Source organism: Electrona antarctica (genome assembly GCF_951216825.1).
Source record: "Electrona antarctica genome assembly, chromosome: 16".
NCBI lineage: Eukaryota > Metazoa > Chordata > Actinopteri > Myctophiformes > Myctophidae > Electrona > Electrona antarctica.
Genome location: NC_136797.1, coordinates 28,094,518 through 28,110,231, shown reverse-complemented (window position 1 = coordinate 28,110,231; position 15,714 = coordinate 28,094,518). Strand labels below are relative to the sequence as shown.

The following is a 15,714-nucleotide window of genomic DNA, read 5'->3' as shown; positions in this document are numbered from 1 at the left end:
TTTATATTTTATATGTACCAGTACATTTACTTAATATAAATAGGGCCAAATACATGTACAATCATTTTAATGACATTTAATGCCTAATATTCCTGCAATTGATAGAAATTGCTACAATACCTGTGATAGCCATCATTTAATTAGGTCATAAACAATTAAGAAGTTGAAGGGTAAATTTAGGTCTGAAAATTATATGCCTGCCTAATGATATACCATATGCATGTTCATATCATGTACTCACTGTTTAGTCTACTTTACATTATTTGCGACCACAGAATACCTTTTGGGAAAACTAGTCCATTAGTGCAGGTGTGGGCACCGGTTACAAAAAAAAAAGTACTGTAGTATACAGTAGAAGTAAGGCAAAATGAATAATGAAATACTACAGAGCAAATAAGGGTATACAAATAAGGTGTCTATATATTATACAGTCAATCAGTGCGCAAAAAAAAGGCCTAAGCTGAGGCAGCCACGTTGTACTACACAAATATTCGGTGAAAGTGCTCTATCATTATCAAACGTCAAAGATTAGCAATAAAACATAACTCAACTTTAATTTGTATAGCGCTAAATCAGTAAATGGGCTTTGCTTCACAAGTCAATTCTGTGAAATCATGCACTCACAAAACAAGAAACAAAAGTAAGGGGGTCTAATATCGGCAAAATGTGAAAATAATTCACACACAACATATTCACAATATGTGAAGAATATAATATATTATTCACTTCCTTGACCTACTGCTGTTGGGACAAACATTCTGCATCCAGATGTTTTATTGATGTTTGGGAATGGCCTCCTGAAAACAGAACCGGCACTGACAATGATAGTATGAATTTTGTATGGTTGTCAAAACAAAGAGAATAAATAAAAACATTCAGATCTGGCCTGGATGGGCTAGCAATCTAAAACAGGATTAATATGATTTATAGATTGTATTCAGAAATTGTATAGTCTCAGAATCCAATGTATAATTTCAGAACTCAATCCTTGATAGAGAGATCAGTGTGACTCCACTCAGAACAGTAATGAGAACAGCTCCAATGATGAGAAGATTCCTGGTTCCCTGCAGAGGACACAGATGAACACATAGAAAAGATAGATAGACCTTTATTGATCGGAGTGTGAGAAGTAAGAGTGAGATACAGTCACACAAATGACAGAATCCCACCCTAAAATACATGCACACAGAAAGAGTGGGGACCATGAAAGAAGAGTTTAATCACTTAATACTTTTACAAGTTTTCAAAAATAGTGTAACTAGCTAAGCTGACTCGCATGCTGTGAGCCTATTAGATCTGCTAATGCATGTTTAGAAATGTTTTGCTAAATGACATAAAATTAACCGTTTTATTCATTAGAACGTACCTTTATTTCTTTGAAGTAGAATATACTCCACATAAGAGAAATTAATGCAGGACCCTGTGGAACAGGTATTTGGTCAGAGTGGTGTTCGTTGGCAAGGTTATTATGACCATATATAAACTAAATGACTACACAAACAGAAGTTATAATTATTTCAGTTTGAACAAGATCCCTAAAAACCGTTAGACTAGTATGTTAATGCAATATAACTAACACAACTGTGGTGTTTGTAAATGGTCTACCTGCTCTTCTATTGAGAAATATAGAGTAACACAAATAAATATTGCATGAGGATCAAAGCGCAATTCAGCTTTCTGTTATAGCTCAACAGTAGAAATGTCAGCACACACGAACATCCAACATCATCTGGGTAGGATATCAAAGTGGTGGATTGCAGCTTTAAGAAAAGCAAATGTCATGATAAGCATGAATTGGTGTCTCTCTCGTCAGAACTTACTGTGGTTCCAATGGGATATGTGATGACTGTCCCAAGGCAGTAGCAGGCTGTGAAAAATGCACACTGGGAGGCAAACTGCAGAGATGCTGCACAGAATGCTGAAAATACAGAAATGACACATTGTGCTATGGCTATAGGGGATCATTGTAGGAGCTGGCTTCTAAAACCAACCAACCACTTTGCTCAGTAAAAAATAATGCCACGCGTCCCATTTCCTGATTTTTTTTCCCAGTGAGCATATTCAACAATGTATAATTTATGCTTAACCACTTTCAACCTGGTATCCATATTTATGTCATGTCATTATTAGCCTGGAAACCATATACAAAAAAAAAGAAAGAAAAAAAAGCCCTCTGCAGATTGTGCTCAATTGTGATTGGATTTGGTTCTCCCGGAAGTTGTGGTTCACCATTCAGGCCCAGTATGCAAATATGGGTACGGATTTATCCACCCGTTTTATCCAGCCCTTGGAAATGCAGGTTCCACACAGAGATTATCTGTCTGTCTGTCTGTCTGTCTGTCTGTCTGTCTGTCTGTCTGTCTGTCTGTCTGTCTGTCTGTCTGTCTGTCTGTCTGTCTGTCTGTCTGTCTGTCTATCTAATCTATCTATTATATTGCAAAAACAGTCGATCTACAAGCATCGTGAAGTGTTGTGAGCTTAAAGATCTGCTATTTTCACTATTTGTCGTACGACGAAGTATAACAGTCAAACATAGCAATATGTTTACTTTAAAAAGCACCACCTGAACCAAGATAAACTACTCACCTGGCAATATACACTTGGATGGTAAAACAGGTGCATTTTTCATCACTACACAATATCCAACAAATGCTACCGATGTCAGAGTACTGCTTCCAGTCATGTGAGGGAAAAGGTAGTCCAGATCTAAAGAAGATACAGAAACCAAGATAGCAATGTCAACCATGTAAATGTAATATTATATATAGTTATATATATATATATATAGTTCCAAAGGCCTTTACTTTGGTCTTACCTAACTGGCTAGCTCCAGGAAAGGACGTGGCATTCTTCAAGGAGTTGTTTTTAATGTATAATATTGGGGTATAAGCTCCACCATAAAATAGCCCAGCCATAGTTGCAAGTGAACAGCCTCTTTGAGGAAAAAAGAGCAGTTTTTTACAGAAGTCAATAAAAGATGTCAAACAAACAAATAAAGCATCAAAATATGTGTGTGTGTGCGTGCGTGCGTGCGTGCGTGCGTGCGTGCGTGCGTGAATGCCAGTGAGGAGCCCCCACCAGGAGGCCTTCAGCCTACTCCTCCCGCCCAACACTCCCCGCTGAAAGGTACTCCGCCCCAGCAGCCCGTAGGGGTACTGTATGTAGTGACAAATATCACCCTCCCCGCATGGCTTCCCTCCCACGAACACGGGCCAATTGTGTGCGCATAGATGCCCGACAAAGTCGGATGCACCACGGTGGATTCGAACCCACAATCTCCATGGTGGTGGGCAGGGACTTAACCACTGCACCACCCAAGCGCCCTAATTATTATTTCTATCACTCCACTAATACTACGACTCAAATAAAGGCTCAGAAAAAGCATCAGAAATATCTTTAGAAGTTCATACTTTGCCGTACAGTATAAATGGAGGCAGGCAAAGACTTACATGATCTTCTTGTTGACAGGAGTCAGTCTGTCAGTCCAGCTGGCGTGACCGTTCATATCAACAGACCGAATGTAGTCACTGTCTGTGGAATCCAGCTGAATGGACATGAGAAAAATACAGCCACTACAGAATATGACCATTTGTTTATTACACGATTAGTTGTTGTTCCAGGCCACATATTTAATATCTATCTATCTATCTATCTATCTATCTATCTATCTATCTATCTATCTATCTATCTATCTATCTATAAATGCACCAAGTCTATACGCGTGTATACGTACGTCTGTACGTACGTCTGTAATCCACATAACTCGAGAACCGTTCGCCCACGGACTTCAAATTCAACACATGCGTTCCACACCCCCACAGGGAGTGCAGTGCCCGGTGTCGAGTCGGTCGGACCCACGGTTGTCCAGAACCGCCACAAAAGGCCTCTGCACGGGATCTGGACAGGGCCCCTGCCCAGGGTCCATATATGGAGCTGGCCTGTTCTGACATCACAAATATGTTCTGCATAGACTCCATATTTGGGCATGCCTTACAAAGAACTCCATATATGGGCATAAATGCGATACATATGTAAAAACCGGGTGGGGCATGCATTTCCAACTTGCATCGTTACAAGTAGGCCAGTGCCCAACGGGCACCACTCTAGTATTCTTAATTAAGAGGCCTGTTGTTGTGGAGAATGTGATAATTGCACAGCAAATTAAAGAATAGTGAAGCTAATTGACCTGGTCTGAATTTGTTCTGCATCTGTGAAGCAGCGGTTTCCTCTCCTCATCATCCTCGTCCTCACATCTAATTTCCTGTTCCTCCGTCTTAATGAAAAACAGGATCAACACACTAAAGAGACAAAGAGAAAACATGGTAGTTGTGAAAAGAAAATGTGCATATTATTTCACACAAATAATAGCAACATTGTATTTGTATTAAATTAGATATTTTCGCTGTATATTTCACATCCTTAAAAATGCACTTTAAAAAGGAATCAAATGTTTTTGTTATGTTGTTATGTTTTTGACAGTACATAACCTTATTGTTGCAAGTGCAGTTCCAATATAGTTGAGTAGTGAATTTGGTACATCTTGTTTATCAAGACCAAACCATCCAAATCTAAAGTGTATACAGACATGAGTGAATGAAGAGTCAGAAGAGATGAACACAACATGATAAGAATGACTATCATAATGTATCATTTGTGTAAAACCATTGAAAAGTTGCAGAATATTTTCACCTATAATGACATGTCCAACATATGAAGACCATAAAAGCAAATAAGCTAAGAGTAAAAAGTGTATATGGTTGTACCTTGCACTAGCCCATGCCATGAGCAGGCTGAACACTGACCAAATAAGGAAGCCCATTCCAAGTCCAATAGTCTTTATGATCGGTACCGTGGCCAGATTAGCTACGAAAACAGGAATAAGGACACAAAATAGATACAATAAGGAAAAAGACCCACCAGAGCACGCGCTCGCTCGCTCGCACGCACGCACGCACACACGCACACGCACACGCACACGCGCACACACACACACACACACACACACACACACACACACACTAAAGTCAATCAATCAATCACACTCACATTATACCTAAGGCAGCAGTTCTCAAACCTTTTCATATCAAGGACCCCTAAATTGACATTTATTAGCCCGCAGACCCCCATTTGAAAAGATGCCAGGGACCCCCATAAGAGAATATTTTTACAGCAGTGATTCTCAACCATTTTAATTTCAACGACCCACGGTTTGGCTACAGACCCCCATTTAATGGCATTTATATCTCTGGGACCCTAATTTATACAGTAAAATCAATGTCAATTTAACTCTCAGAGTTAGAGACCCAAAAGGGTCTATTTGGTTCATAACTATCATTTAGCTGGGGCCCCTGGAACTCCCTCAAGGACCCCCTGGGGGTCCCCGGACCCCCTTTGAGAATCACTGACCTACGGCAAAGAGGAAACCTCCGACCATGCTCAAGGCCCAGATATCAGGGCAGCCCCTGATGACATACACCAGGAGAGATTCCAGAGCCAGAGTGTTGCAGAAGACAAACTGGAAGAACATACCTGTCAGGGCAGAAAGGGCAACCCCTTTACAGTCTATATTTACAACCCATATTCATACATAGCAGTCAATGGGAATTGATACAAAAAAATGACAACATGCTGATTTGCTTTGGTGTGGTAAAGTGCACTTAATAATTGAGTACCACAGACGAATAACAGTCTAAGTCCACACTATTGATCCATAATATATAAATGATAGATAAGGGTTCAGGACAACAAGGCCTTTTCGTGGAGGGGTCAGTCTGAAATTTGGACTTAGACTGTTTTTCGTCTGTGGTACTCAATTATGGTTGTTGATTTTCATAATTTCATTGAGTATACATTATGTAGTATGAGGCAGTCACCATCTCCGGTATCTACACTTTTGACCGGCACCAGGGCGGAACCGAAGCCAATGACCGACAGACCCAGACAGGTGAAACCCTCAATAAGAGAGTGGGAGGTGTTTGTCTGGGCCAGAGAGGCGTTGGATGCATCGGCGGGTTGCCACCTTCCACCACTGATCAACCCTGGAACACAGAACACAAGGGAGATACGGAGGTAGACCACTGCTTCTCAACATGGGGTCTGGGGTCCTTCAGAGGGCCTTGGGGGGGTTCCATGGGGTCCCCAGATACCAGTAAATGATTGACAGTTATGGACCAAATGGAGCCTGTCTCTTAGACTTTCCTTCTTGATAAAATTCAAGTGACATTCTCACAAATGTCACTTGAAGACGCATAGATTCCTTTTTAGGACAGGGGCCTCTAACAGTTTTCAGGCCAAGGACCCCTTATAGCTGAGAGAGAGAGATGAAACGGGGAGTCTGGGACCCCCAACTACATATAAACTGGTGTTGCAGATTTCATAGCAGACTTGTTCGACAGTAAAGATAGTCATTTAAAGGACAACTTTAGTTTTTTTTCAACCAAGGTTCATGTTTTAGCCTAAGGTTGTAGAAAGTAAAAGATGAGTTATTATTATTTCATTTACTGCTTTCTTTCATTCATCATCATTTTAGCAATGATTTTTTGACAGGGGGCAGGGGAATTCGAGCAAATGGCTAAAACAAAAGAAAAAAAATAGCTATCATCTTTTACTTTCTCTAATAACAACCTAAAACATGAACCTTGGTTGAAAAAAAACTTTAAACCACTTGGCTTAATCCTTCTAAGTAAACCTGAATGTTGACTCTGTACTTGGTCTGCTCCTTTTCCCCTCTACACTAGCTCTGGTCCATAGCTTTGAAGGCATTAGAGCCATGGACCAGAGCTACCTCTACACCAAACCTCTTTGAAGGCATTAGAGCCATGGACCAGAGCTACCTCGACACCAAACCTCTTTGAAGGCATTAGAGCCATGGACCAGAGCTACCTCTACACCAAACCTCTTTGCTGAAAATAGCCGATCTGCTATTTTCGGCTCATGTTTCCCCTCATGCAGAATAGGGATTCTAGGGTCCAAGTGGTTCATGTAAAAAAAGAAAAAATCAACACCCATGCTTTAGGAAGCCTGATTTTAGCCTGAGTGTCTTCTTCATTGAACTGTAGTTCCAGGATACAGAACAAGGAATGTGCAATGTAATGCACTGAACTGGTAGGAAATCTGCAACGTAAAGCATCAAAGCGTAATTACAATTGTCACATGACTGCCATTCAGTTTACTATCCTGGCCCATAAAGTCTCTCAAGGAATGATATATTAACAACAGCATCTCCATGCATGTCCAGCTTGTGCAATGCACAAGACCCAGGTACGTCATAGATGGTTTTATATTACAAATACAGAAATAAGTCATTGCACACCATTATACTATATTATAATCAAAACAGTCTTACATTAGGAAATATATATATACACACACACACACACACACACACACACACACACACACACACACACACACACACACACACACACACACACACACACACACACACACACACACACACACACACACACACACACACACACACACACACACACACACACACACAAAGGAAATAGACAACTGGAGAGACAAGTATACAGCGAGTGAGAGACAGACAGAGAGAGATATTAACCAATTTAGGCCTGACATAGAAATAAAAACAAATCAGACCAGTCTGAAGCGAGTGGTGCAACAGCACCCCCTATTGGTACTCTAAACATTGGTACTGTGGTTGCACCACTCAAAAAAGTCTTCTGAAATAATATATATTCAAAGATTTGTGCCGCATTTTAACGATTTAAAAAAAATAGCAGATCTACAAGCTCGTAGCGCGCCACTCGGTGGCGCGCTATGAGCTTGTAGATCTGCTATTTTTCAATAGCTAAAGTATAACATAATGCTTAGTTAAAACACCAAAAGGGGTTCCCGCCCAGAATGGGATAATAATACTTACGGTCATTGAGGGCATCTTGGGCTGAGGACACGGTCACCAGATGAAGGGCTACATAAAGGATGCATCCTCGGTTCATGTTGTTGTCCTCCCTGTTGTAGTGAATGTACTGTAATGTGCGCAATGCCCTTACATAATGATCAAAACAGAGGTATGACCTGGCTCATTGTAATGTCCTTTATGTGATCAGAGCAAAGGTACAGTGTGCCTGTATGAACTGGCTCAGTGCCAGGTAACGGTTTGCCACTGAACTCCATCATGTGTGGAGTTTGGTGACAAACCTTTGCACTCTATTAACCATCGTTCATCCCCAGACATGCAGCAGCTTTACAATATTGTTACTTTGACTTTATTTTCTAGCATCCTTGAGTATAAAAATTAAATAATTAAACTGACCCATGTTGAGACAACTGACTCATTAAATGAATCACATGTTAGTTTATTTAACTTTAGAAATGTAAAATTTGGCATTTTCAAAAATCACTTTTTAATCACTGCATATTAAATAAAGACTCATTAAATATGGATATAAAAAGTAAGTACATTATTGGGACTAGACCTGTACGTGCCCATCGGCCTACTTGAGAATAATCTGAGTTCCCAGAATTTTTATTTTTCGCCACTAGGGGGGCGAGAAAGAACGATGCAACTTGGGAACCTAATAATACCCGTTGTCAACTTGTCATAGCACCCGTTTTAACTGTCTGTCTGTGTCCCACATGGAGATCTCTGACTGTATATGCCTGTGTGTGAAGAGGGCAAACTGACAAGTGGAATGGTTAAGTAGGCTAATCAATTGTCAGGTGTGGGGTTGCCATGGCAATCAATTGGCTGAGGCAGAGGCTGGAAATTGCACAGGTGAGGGGATTTAGGAGTTACGTGCATTACAACCCTACACACACGCACACAGACAGAGACATGGTGCATTTATAGTAGGATGAGACCATTATTGTATCATAAACGTAACTACAAGTAACTTTCCGCAAGTTTAGTAAAAAAAAGGAAAATAAATCAGATAAATATAAAAATAAAATAAAATGCTTCAAGGTCAGCTTTGTACACCCGTGGATTTAGATTTGATACACTATACGGATACTTAAGCCAAATTCAACCACAAGCTTACTTCTAACCACTTTTATGAGGTAATACAGTACCATTACAAGGCTGCATTCGATTTCTAACCTCTAGCTCAAGTAGGCTGTGGTTCCATAAACTCAGTTAACTAGAGGCATTTTGGAGATATGCACATCATGTGCAATAGAATTCACATTAGACAACATAATGACAGTTAAACGTTTAACTGTAAACACATGAGTACACTGTAGAATAAATTGTGTTTAGTGTTTGTGTATGCGTTTTCGAAGCATCATGGGGAATAGATATTGTTTTTTGGAAAGCAATCAAAATGTCTGCTGTTGTGACTTGTGAGAATCAGCCCAACAGTTACAAGTTTACTATACGGTTGCTTCTTATCTGTTGAATATTATAGTAAACCCATGTTGGTTGTTTGGGCCGCCACTTCACCAGCATACTGTAGGCAAGTGTCGTATTTGTAGCCTATGTAACCAATTGCTAGCCTATTTTCATTATTTATCAGGCTTTAAAAGTCACCTTTCAGCAGGCCCACAGGAGAGGAAATGACCCTTCCACCCCATCCCCCCCCCTTCCTTTCCCCCCCACTCTGTACATTCAGTTTTTATTTTTTTCCGGAAATGATTTTCATTGTTTTGTTTGTTATTGATGATGTTGAATTTTGTGTTTGACTGCACTGCTGTTTTTACATTTATGTTCAATAAACTATTCAATCAATCAATCAGACAGACAGACATATAGGCATAACATTGTGATAGACACTGGCAAGGAACAAACACAAAAACACAAAATAAGATAAAGCCAAGGAGCTTCTCACCTATGTATAGTGCAAAGCCTTTGCAGCAATGGGGAACACCCTTCCCTTCAACAACCTTCTTCAACAACCAGGCAGTTAATATAGGATGTCTACACTTAGATAATGATAAGAGCTAGGGTGCTTAACAGGCCTTAAAGCCGTGCCTTGTCATGTGCCATCAACAACCAGTTGTTCTAGAAATAGATGGTGAAGAAAGGGAAGTTGGAAAGACGCTTTCGGACAAACCACAAATCATCTGACAAGACTTCTCCAGACGAGAAAACAAACAAAATAGTTACACCATGTTGAAAGAGGTTAATACCGTCTGTGATTTATGTGATTTACTGACAGTAAGTCCTGGTGCACGGAATGATTTCTTACAGTGTCTCTTGCTATGAGCTTGACTTTGATTTTGGTGTAAGTATGGAGCCATTGTTTGGTGTTGAAGAGGAAACAGGCTGGGGATCGATTTCAAAAGCCATGTTGGTTTCAGAGACATCAGGTTTTCTCCTCAGGTATGTCCGTTTGTAAATCTGATACACTGGAAAAAAACAAACACAAACCCACAATGTCAGCTGATTGTTAGAGATATAGGCTACTGTACTGTTTAAATATAAAGGAACCACCAAGCTTCACAGGGTGCTCAACTGGGTGTGGCAGATTACCCTGCCACCGACTCATTTTACTAATGATATAGACTGTTTCCTGTGTTCCTCCTCTAAATTGTGTTTCATTATTCTGTAAAATTAGGTTCACAACACTGGGTTTAAGTCTCACCTTTATTATTTAAGGTGAGTAATCATGTTTGAGAAATGTTTGACACCTGTGTCTTGTTAACCACAGTGCTTCCTGGTTCTGGCCAAGGAAGCTTTGAGAAGAAAGAGAAGTTGTCACGTTTGTTTTTGGACTCGGACTATTTTGAGTATCTTGAGTATCTTGAAATTTCTTTGAGTCTTGAATCAAGTGCCTTTAGTGCACACACTACCCTCACTCAAGTGTGACACTGGGCATGGTTTGAATCATAATTATAAAAATACTACCAGATAGGTAGAGATTGAATAAACAAGACATACAACCAGGCAATTTATGCTATAATCGTAGGATTGCACTTGGTCCACATGCTTGTGAGCTTGTGGATCTGCCATTTTGGCAAATGTTCATCCCCCGAATGGGGATGCTAAGGATCAAGTGGTTTCAGTTATTTCTAACCTGTACTTTAATATGCATGTTTTTCTTGTAATGTCACCTGAGACCAGCAGGAGGCCATTCAGCAGTTGGAAGGTCCCATATATGAGGGGAAAGGTGAACATTAGAAGCAGCTGCTCTGGAGGGAAGGACAGCTGCAACACCGTGGAACAGATCTGAACATTCTGGGCTCCTGTCTCCATGGCTATGGTCCGACACCTGGAAACACCAGTGTGAATTTGAAGTTAAAGATAGACAATACCAAAATCTATATATACGATAAGCGTTATTCTCAGGGAGCGACACGGTCTTACGACAAAGTAGCTATACATTTGCCATAACATCTTTCCTACAAGGTCTGAAACTATACTCAAGTGATGTAGGAGTGACACGGGGGGGTAAACTGACCTGTGGTTTCCTAAATATGTGAGGTAATGTTTTTGATAGAAGAGATGTACTTTAATAAGCCCGCTTTGTACTTATTATTTGTACTTATACTCCCTAGACTCTTTATGTTACGCTTGGAAGTTGTCTCATAGAATTGACATTGGACACATAAGACTGTTCGAGTACACCCACCACCTGTCCCTTCTCACCTCTGCCATGGCTGCCTGAGAATGACGGCGATGATGAAGCCAGCGCTGTAGCCAATGAGCGGGAAGACGGAGCCGATGATGAGGATTGAAGTATCTGCATGCCAGGAACCTTTATATAGCAGAGCACTGGCGATACCCACCACGAGCAGCAGAAGACCTCCAACCACAGACCCCACCTGAAAGCATGGGGGAAATAATGGTAACAGAAACCACCTTCATCCCCAGTCAAATTACAGAGAAATACAAAATCTGTCATGGTGAAAGCAGTATAGATTGAATGGCATGGACAATACAGTACCTTCAATATAGTTTTCGCTGTTTCAGGCCACTTGTAGTTGACATAAACACCACAGGCCACAGGTGTAACCAGGGTGAGAAGAGTAAGGCCTATACATTCAACAATAAAAAATATATATAATAAAGAACTGTAAACCGAAATGATCACATTTAAGGATTCCATCACTCCTTGCTTACACACAATGTTAGCTACAGAAGTTGGTTACTGTAGTTAGTTAGTTAGTTTATACGTTAGTTAGTTGGTTATACAGTTAGTTAGTTCCAAGCATTGGGTTTTGGAGGGAATTGTTTTTCCAACTGATCCACGTGGATTTGATGTGGTATTTACTATTTAGGGCAGATCAAAAGTATAGAAGTGATCACAGCTTATTGCTTTCGAAATGTATAATTCTGATGGCCCAGTTAGCAGCAGTGCTATTCATAGGTTGATGTCACGACTCAACCCATGTTGTATTTATTCATGTTAATTAATTGAAAATGTACCGGTATTCATTGTTTGACTGCTGACAAGTTCAACAGCCATGTTCTTCAATAATTAGATGTATGCTGACCAAAACACCAATACAGGATGATGCAATAATAGTTAACATCTTCCATGAGACCGCACAGGAAACTCCAGAAGGCTAGAATAAAATTAATTATAAAAGTATGGAGAATAAGGACCATATTTCCTACCCATGTTCAAATATGGAATTGTAATGTGTCCTGCCTCCACCCAGCCATGAGTGTAAACATAGAGACAGAGTGGCATCATGCCCAGACCGAGCACCGTGGAACAGCTCGTCATGACGATGCTACAAGAGAGGAATAACAATACATCAGTAACAAACACAAGCACCTGCTAGGAAACAGTGTTAACCCATTTAGGCCTGACGTCGAAATAAAAAAAACGTTCGCTCTGAAAGAATATATAATCAAAGATTTGTGCCGCATTTAAAAAAAAAATCAAAAATAGCAGACCTACAAGCTCGTAGCGCGCCACTCGGTGGCGCGCTATGAGCTTGTAGATCTGCTATTTTTCAATAGCTAAAGTATAACATAATGCTTAGTTAAAACACCAAAAGGGGTTCCCGTACAAAATGGGTTTTAATGTTCGTCGACAACCATTTTTCACTGACTAAAACTAAAACTAAATATATTGACAACTAATATGTTAGAGAGGGGCTTGTGGAGAAGAGATCCAGTAGAACTAAAAGACAAAATATGTTTGGTTGCGCTCGGGTGTTGCGCTCTCAAAATAGCAGATCTACAAGCTCACAACACCTCGCAGCGTGACGCGTTGTGACCTTGTACATTGGCTATTTTCAGCATGCAACCAAGTGTAAATCTGCCATTACGACGCTCCTTTATCTTATGACATTAAGACCTGCCAAATTAAATCTGTCAAGTTGTCAACAAAATCACTTAAAACTTGCCTAAAAGATAACCTAATAAATAAAAACTAAAAATGAACACTGCTAGATAGGACACATTTCCCAAGAAATACAGGTTGCATCAATAATATTTGTTACCTACGGACTGATCTGCCTTCACATATTAAACAGGCATAGATACCTTTGAATTAGACCTTGTTCCACCTCTGCTCATTCTATTATAGTACAGTAGTACATGGTAAGAGAACATTATAGATGGCAAAGCACTAGAGACTGATGATATGGCTGACCCTCAGGGCCCGTGTAAAGATACTGGTCACATTCTGTATGTCCTTGATTGTGCACTTACTTACCAATAAACAGATTCTAGTTTCTGGACGACATGGACAAAGTGAAATATTACAATTTGTTTTGACAATATGGATATTGTGACGATAACATTGTATTGTGATGAAAGACATTTATACATTTTTTTCTTTTAAATTCAACATCTTTCAAAAACAGCAGATCCACATTGTGTTGTGAGCTTGTAGATCTATTTGTGCCATTTCTGAAAATCTACTTTTGAAAGTATAAAATACTTAAATGACTAAAGCCAGGAAAAGGAAAAACGACAGGAAAAGACACTTATGCCATATCACAACATCCCCAAAAAAATCGTTACACGGCAAAACAAGACGTGTGTGAAAGGTTGACGTTGGCTCTGTAGGCTACCTGAGGTCCATGTCTCCATCCATCCAGTAGGTGATGATGTTTGAGATGACCCCTCCTGGACAGCTGCCCATGATGATGATGGCCACTGCCTGGGCAGGCTGCACACTGAAACCAGTGGCTAGCAGATACGCCGTTAAGGGCATCAGAGCAAACTGGCAAAACAGGCCCACGAGGACTCCCCATGGCTGGCGCAGGTGGAAGCACAGCTTGGACGCCTCCACGGTGCAGCCCAGGGAGAAGACCACCATGCCCAGCATGATGGTCAGGACCACGCTGAGAGCCTTGTGGAGGCCTCCGTCTCCCCCGAGGTCGACCCCTAGTGATCCGTTCCCAGACGTACTGGGCCATCCACTGCTGCTGCTGCTGTTGTTCATCGTGGTCAGGTTGGGTGATAATGTAATAATAATAAGTTAACACGACTGCGATGGGGATCTCAAAGGGAACACAGGATCCTCCTCCTTGCCCAGGCTTCTCTCTGCATTCTTCAGCCTGCCATGTTCTACTCCCTCCGCCCGGTGCTGTGGAATGCACGTTGCCACTGGAAACCAATCGGATTAACCCTTCTGGGTGTTTATTACTTACAGCAGTGATTCTTAACCCTTTGAATTTCAAGGATCGCCAGTTTGAAATGCATTAGAACCCCATGATTTTGATCCATAGTGGGGGAATCCAATCCACACTGAACAGTCCATAATTTAACTAATAAGAGTTACACAAATGGAACCAAGTGGACCCTTGGTTCCATTTGTACACCGAGTTATAGGCCTGTAACTCCTCAAGGTCCCTGGACCCCATGTTGAGAACTAGTGACGTCATACACTATGATTTAGGGTTAGTTAATGCCACAATGTCACATTTGCCATTTAATAGTGTAACTAAGTGACTGCTGCTCAGAGTAGACAAAACAGTAGTTCCAAAGACTGGTTTGCAACGCAACTCAAGTAGTTGCCTACCAGTATCTATTCTGTACTGAACTGCAATCAGTCCATTCTAGGGCATTAAGCAACTAGTCGACCTTGTTGGTACTAGTTGACTAGTTGATAAGAAAAAAATAAAATAATTTTTTTTCGCGATTTTGTAGGCCTCAAGATCAGGTAGATTATAGTTATAGTCACCATGTACAGTTTTTCAATGTACAAATATTTTTTTTAATTTATTTTATTTTTTACATAATAGGTAGTTAAACAACTAGTCGACTAGTAAACTAGGCAACTAGTAAAAAAGACTAGAAGTGAATGCCCTACATTCTAGTACTGCAGACCCAAACACACAGGAAGTACAACATAGATAAGGCACAGTACTGTACTACTGTATGTATTTTTCCCTTTAGGACTCTGCCTAGCATAGACAGTCTATCGCTGTTACATAAATTTAAGTTAAGGAAAGGATCGAAGACCAATTTGTTGGAAAGATGGCGAGAAAGGCCATTTAATGGATAAAAATAAATGATATCTATTCTGAAATGCTAATTAGAAAGGACTGTAAATATATATACCTTCAATAACCCAGCAGGGAGACCAAATACCGTGCTGTATTTACCTTAAAAATGAGTGATTAGCCCTTTAAATCTTGAATGACAGCCACGGTACCATAAAAAATAGAAGGATACCTTAAAAACGAATTAGGAGACAGACGAAATAAAGTTCTGAGAGGAAGTTTAAGGTTTTAACTGTAATTTTTAGTAGGTAATAAAGTCAATTTACATAGAGAATGTGCTACATGGTTCAGATAATAATAATAATAATAGCACAATACATCACTATAATTTAGAGT

At 40.3% G+C, this 15,714-nt stretch overlaps 2 protein-coding genes and 1 long non-coding RNA gene across 3 annotated transcripts; 1 reads left to right on the top strand and 2 right to left on the bottom strand.

Moving 5' to 3' along the window:
• Positions 1-155: 155 nt before the first annotated feature.
• Positions 156-9,937, bottom strand: LOC306939639 (transmembrane protein 144-like). The gene is made up of 13 exons (XM_079524276.1): positions 9,798-9,937; positions 7,892-7,980; positions 5,874-6,038; positions 5,407-5,529; positions 4,764-4,863; positions 4,488-4,568; positions 4,187-4,298; positions 3,450-3,544; positions 2,816-2,934; positions 2,587-2,706; positions 1,821-1,918; positions 1,367-1,420; positions 156-1,064 (listed from the first exon to the last, which is right to left on the bottom strand). The coding sequence occupies exons 2-13, from the start codon at positions 7,965-7,967 to the stop codon at positions 975-977; spliced, it is 1,233 nt and encodes a 410-aa protein (XP_079380402.1). The 5' UTR covers positions 7,968-7,980; positions 9,798-9,937; the 3' UTR covers positions 156-974.
• LOC306939641 lies at positions 8,361-11,158 on the top strand. The gene is made up of 3 exons (XR_013791899.1): positions 8,361-8,746; positions 10,160-10,291; positions 11,033-11,158. It is a non-coding gene; the product is annotated as an uncharacterized lncRNA (long non-coding RNA).
• Positions 10,159-14,260, bottom strand: LOC306939640 (sodium-dependent organic anion transporter-like). Its single transcript, XM_079524277.1, has 6 exons — positions 13,942-14,260; positions 12,530-12,648; positions 11,856-11,944; positions 11,558-11,733; positions 11,023-11,180; positions 10,159-10,317 (listed from the first exon to the last, which is right to left on the bottom strand). The coding sequence occupies exons 1-6, from the start codon at positions 14,196-14,198 to the stop codon at positions 10,169-10,171; spliced, it is 948 nt and encodes a 315-aa protein (XP_079380403.1). The 5' UTR covers positions 14,199-14,260; the 3' UTR covers positions 10,159-10,168.
• Between the last annotated feature and the right edge of the window lie 1,454 nt (positions 14,261-15,714).

Coding starts and splice junctions, on each gene's coding strand:
- LOC306939639 (XM_079524276.1), bottom strand. CDS start 7,967: ATGAACCGAGGATGCATCCTTTATGTAGCCCTTCATCTGGTGACCGTG. Junction 4,569..4,763: donor ATGGCATGGGCTAGTGCAAG/GTACAACCATAT, acceptor TATACACTTTAG/ATTTGGATGGTTTGGTCTTG. Junction 3,545..4,186: donor GCAGAACAAATTCAGACCAG/GTCAATTAGCTT, acceptor ATGTCCATTCAG/CTGGATTCCACAGACAGTGA.
- LOC306939640 (XM_079524277.1), bottom strand. CDS start 14,198: ATGCTGGGCATGGTGGTCTTCTCCCTGGGCTGCACCGTGGAGGCGTCC. Junction 11,945..12,529: donor AATTCCATATTTGAACATGG/GTAGGAAATATG, acceptor TTGAATGTATAG/GCCTTACTCTTCTCACCCTG. Junction 11,181..11,557: donor CTCAGGCAGCCATGGCAGAG/GTGAGAAGGGAC, acceptor TGGTGTTTCCAG/GTGTCGGACCATAGCCATGG.